This window comes from Thamnophis sirtalis, unplaced genomic scaffold (assembly GCF_051295495.1).
Source record: "Thamnophis sirtalis isolate CommonGarterSnake01/CBP01778 unplaced genomic scaffold, rThaSir2_p1.2 scaffold_2, whole genome shotgun sequence".
In the NCBI taxonomy this organism is placed as follows: domain Eukaryota; kingdom Metazoa; phylum Chordata; class Lepidosauria; order Squamata; family Natricidae; genus Thamnophis; species Thamnophis sirtalis.
The window spans coordinates 45,860,537-45,865,012 of NW_028261382.1; the positions used below are offsets into that span (position 1 = coordinate 45,860,537).

A 4,476-nucleotide genomic window follows, 5' to 3' on the forward strand; every position below is an offset into this window, starting at 1 on the left:
AGCCCAGGTATGTTAGACATGGCACGAATGCGACATAGGAAGGCCTCGAGCCAAAGGACCAGGAACAGCGGGTTGGAATTTGCAAAGTGGAATCCTTGGCACGAGGCCGGTAGCTTGTAGCGGAGGAATTCTGGCCGGGATGAAATGCAACCACAGCTTTGCGCCAAGTCAGATTTGAAAGATTTCTCAACTTTTGACAACTTTAAGCGGGAGGACTTCAACTCCCAGAATTCCCAAGCCAGCATTTTTTATGATGGGTGGACTTCAACTCCCAGAATTCCCCAGTCAGAATGCTTTAAGATGGGTGGACTTCAACTCCCAGAATTCCCCAGTCAGAATGCTTTAAGATGGGTGGACTTCAACTCCCAGAATCCCACAGTCAGCATGATTTAAGATGGGTGGACTTCAACTCCCAGAATTCCCCAGCCAGCATTTTTTAAGATGGGTGGACTTTAACTCCCAGAATTCCCCAGCCAGCATGTTTTAAAGTGGATGGATAGAAAACTCCACACAGAATAACAGAGTCAGAAGGGGCCTTGGAGGTCTTCTAGTCCAACCCCCTGCTCAGGTAGGAGAGGAGACCCTGGACCATTTCAGACTTTTAAAAAAAACCTTCTTTTTTGGAAAAGAAGGAAGGAAGGAAGGAAGGAAGGAAGGAAGGAAGGAAGGAAGGACGGACAGAGATGGAAGGGACTTTAGAGGTCTTCTAGTCCAACCCCCTGCTCATGCAGGAGACCCTAGACCATTTCAGACAAGTGGCTGTCCAGTCTCTTCTTAAAAACCTCCAGTGATGGGAGCACCCACAACTTTTGAAGGCAAGCTGTTCCACTGGTTAATTGTCCTCATAGTCAATCAATCAATCAATCAGACCAATCAATCAGAATAGAGTTGGAAGGGACCTTGGAGGTGTTCTAGTCCAACCCCCTGCTCAAGCAGGAGACCCTATACCATTTCAGACAAGTGACTGTCCAGTCTCTTCTTAAAAACCTCCTTCGCTAAAGCCCCCCCCCCACTTCCAGTGGCAAGCCGTTCCGCAGATGAATTTTTCTCGCTGTCAGGAAATTCCTCCTCCTTCCCAGCTTGCTTCTCTCCTCGGTTCGTGTCCATCCGTGGCTTTCCTCATCCGGCCCTCTGGTGCTTTGGAGAATAGCTCGACCCTCCCCTCTTCTTTGGGGCAGCCCCCACCCCACTTTATCTCCTAAAGTTCTCCTGGCATCCCACGGACACGGACTGGGATTAGAGGATGGAAGCCTCCTCCAGCAACGACAATGCGGGCTAGTGGTTAGACCACAAAAGGCATGGCAGACGCTTCCACTCCCCCCCCCACGACCCCCGAGTGGGGGGAGGGGGCGGACCCTCCCCTCTTCTCCTGCCTGCTTTGCCTTTCCCTTCCCCTCCCTCCACCGCCGGCTGGCTGCCCCCTTCCTCCCCCTTCCCTCCTTCCCTCCCTGCGTGGCAGGAATCCAAATCCTCGCCCTACAAGGTCCGAAGGCGGGGATCGGGGGAAAGCCTCCTCCTCCCCCGGACGAGGCGGGGGGGGAAAAGAAGGCCGGGAATGGTGCTTGAGGATGGGGGCGGGTGGGCGGTGGGTCTGTCAGAGCGCCGGAGGCCCACCGCGCAGCACAACCATGTTAGCCCCACGGCTGCCGCTTGGCCCGGCGGGGCTGCTGCTGCTTCTCTTCCCGCTGCCCGCGCAGCCCGATCCTGAAGCCAGCTGCGATCCCGACGGCTGCTACGCGCTCTACCCGCAGCCGCGCAGCTTCCTGGAGGCCTGGCGCGCCTGCCGGGAGCTGGGGGGCAACCTGGCCACGCTGAAGCGAGCCGAAGAAGCGGCCCAAGTCAGCCAGCTGCTAGCCGGCAGCCGAGGCCAGCCGGGACCGCCCCGTCTGTTCTGGATCGGGCTCCAGCGCCAGCCTCGCCAGTGTTTCCCGCAGCGGCCCTTGCGCGGCTTCAGCTGGGTCACCGGCGAGCAGGAGACGGCTTACAGCAACTGGGCCGGGGCCAGCGCAGCCGTCGGGGGCCCGGGAGCCGCCGGCTGCGCCGCTCCGCGCTGCGTGGCCTTGGACGACCGCGATTTCCAGTGGCTGGAAGGCTCCTGCGCGGGGCCCGTGGACGGCTACCTCTGCCGCTTCACCTTCCGTGGGATGTGCGCCGGGCTGGAAGAGGAAGGCGGCGAGGACGGCGGCGGTGGCATCAGCATCAGCTACGCGGCTCCCTTCGGCCGACTGGCCGCTCCAGCCGCCGTCGGGGCTCCCCCGCGCTTCGTGCCCTTCGGGACCGTGGCCTCCGTGGGCTGCCCCGGCGGCGCCTCGCTGTCCTTGCTGTGCATGCAGAAGGAGGACGGGCGCGTGGGCTGGTCCAAGAGCCCGCCGCTGTGCCGGGCAGGGCCGTCGGGGGGCAGCGCGGTGGCTTCCTCGGCTTCGGCGGCCAGCTGGTGCGAGGGCGACAACGGCGGGTGCCAGCAGCTGTGCCTGGACGAGGGCTCGGGCTACGCCTGCGAGTGCCACGCCGGCTACCTGCTGCTCCCCGACGGCCACTCCTGCGCCGCCAACGACCCCTGCCGACGGCGGCCCTGCCAGTTCGACTGCGTGGCGGAGGAGGATGGCACGGACGGCTACAGCTGCCGGTGCCCAGCTGGGTACGAGCTGGCTTCAGACGGGCACCAGTGCGAGGACTTGGACGAGTGCCTGGATGCCCCCTGCGAACACCAGTGTGAGAACACGGAGGGCTCCTTCCTCTGCCGGTGCCACCTGGGCTTCAGCCCCTCCGAGGAGGAACCCGGGCAGTGCGTGGACACCGACGAGTGCCAGATCCCCGGCGTGTGCCAACAGATGTGCGTGAACTACGTGGGCGGCTTTGAGTGTTACTGCACCGAGGGCTTTGACCTGGAAGCCGACGGCATCAGCTGCAGCCCCGTGGATGCCCTGGACGGGCCCGATGCCACCCCGCCCGAGGCCTGGCACGACCCTTTCCACATCCGCTTCACCACCAGGGAAGCCGACGACCTCAGCGAGCCCCCCGTCCGTTTCTCGCTCTTCCGCGACGGGGAGGCCGGCTCGTCGTCGGATTCCGCCGCGTCTTTCTTGTCGGTGCCCGACAGGCTGGTTTTCCCTCCTCCGGTGCCAGCGACGGCCGCCCCCGAGTTTGACAGCGCCTGGGACTCGCGCGTTTCTCCCTTGGAGCAGAGTTTCTCCTCGCCGGGGCACCCCGAGGTCCTCCATCCCACCCCCCAGGCTTCCGATCCTCCTTCTCCTCCTCCTGCGACGCCCGAGGTGGGGTCCCTGCCTCTGGGCGTCACGGGGACCCTCCTGCCCACCTCGGAGGTGCCGGCGGAGCCCCTCACCACCCCTCCCTCGGATGAGAAGGCGGAGGACCCCGTCGTTGGGGGAGTCCGGGCGCCCCTCCTGCCCACCTCTGCCGCCCCCAGCCCGGCCTCTGGGGAGGGACGGCCGAGGAAGGATGACCGCTGGCTTTTGGTGGCTTTACTGGTGCCCATTTCCGTCTTCCTGGTGATCATGCTGGCGCTGGGCATCGTCTACTGTACCCGATGCGGAGCTCAGGTCAAAAGCAGGAGCGTCACCCAGTGTTACCGGTGGGTGATCAACACGTCCGAGAAAACCGCCCCCACCACCTCCTCCTCTTCCTCCTCCCGGCCTTGCCAACCGGCCACCTGCCGGACCAGTGTGTGAACTACGCGCCCCAGCACCGGGGAAGGAGGGGTGATGGTGAATGGCCCTGCTCCGGTGCCAGAGGTGGGCACAAGGACCCAAAAAAATAGAGGGCCCTCTGCTCACCCGCGGGGCAAATGCCACCCCTCCCTTTTGCCACCTCTGGGATATGCCAGCCTGCCAGGATGCAGAGACCCAGCTGGAGGGGCGCCCAAGGCTGGCTTTCCACCCCTTCCACCCCTCCCAGGCTGGGGGTGAGATCCCCCAAACCGACTCGGAACTTGGTTGCTGGAGTAAAGAGACTTTTTTGGGGGTGGGGGCCGCGGAAGCCCCCTCCCAACGCAACTTGGCGCCCCCTGGCGTGCGACCCGGTGCTGCTGGAGATCTGGAGCGACTTTTCTGACCTGGGGGGTGGGGAGGGAGGAGTTGGTGCTTTCTCAAACGTGGGGGCGGGGGGGGGGATAAAAGTTAAAACCCGAGACGAATTTGTGTGCCAGGGACAGGGGTCTTTCCGCCCCCTCCTCCAACCAGGGGGAGTTAAGTGTCTAGTCCTCATGGCTTCGGAAGAAATCGGATTCCCTCCCCTCCCCACATCTTCTTTTGCATCTGGAATCATTGGCGAGCTGTTTCTAGTCCTCATGGCTTGGGAAGAAACCGGATTTCTCCCCTACTCCCCCACCCCGCAGCTTCCTTTGCATCGGGAGTCATTGCCGAGTTAAGTTTCTAGTCCTCATGACTTCGGAAGAAACCGGATTTCTCCCCCACTCCCCCCCCCAGCTTCCTTTGCATCGGGAGTTATTGGCGAGTT

The 4,476-nt window shown here is 62.5% G+C and overlaps 1 protein-coding gene across 1 annotated transcript; it reads left to right on the forward strand.

Annotated features, from left to right (window-relative positions):
* The first annotated feature begins 1,599 nt into the window (after positions 1-1,599).
* On the forward strand, positions 1,600-4,136 carry CD248 (CD248 molecule). Its single transcript, XM_014069668.2, has one exon. It carries the CDS (start codon positions 1,629-1,631, stop codon positions 3,687-3,689), a length of 2,061 nt encoding a protein of 686 aa, XP_013925143.2. The 5' UTR covers positions 1,600-1,628; the 3' UTR covers positions 3,690-4,136.
* Positions 4,137-4,476: the final 340 nt, after the last annotated feature.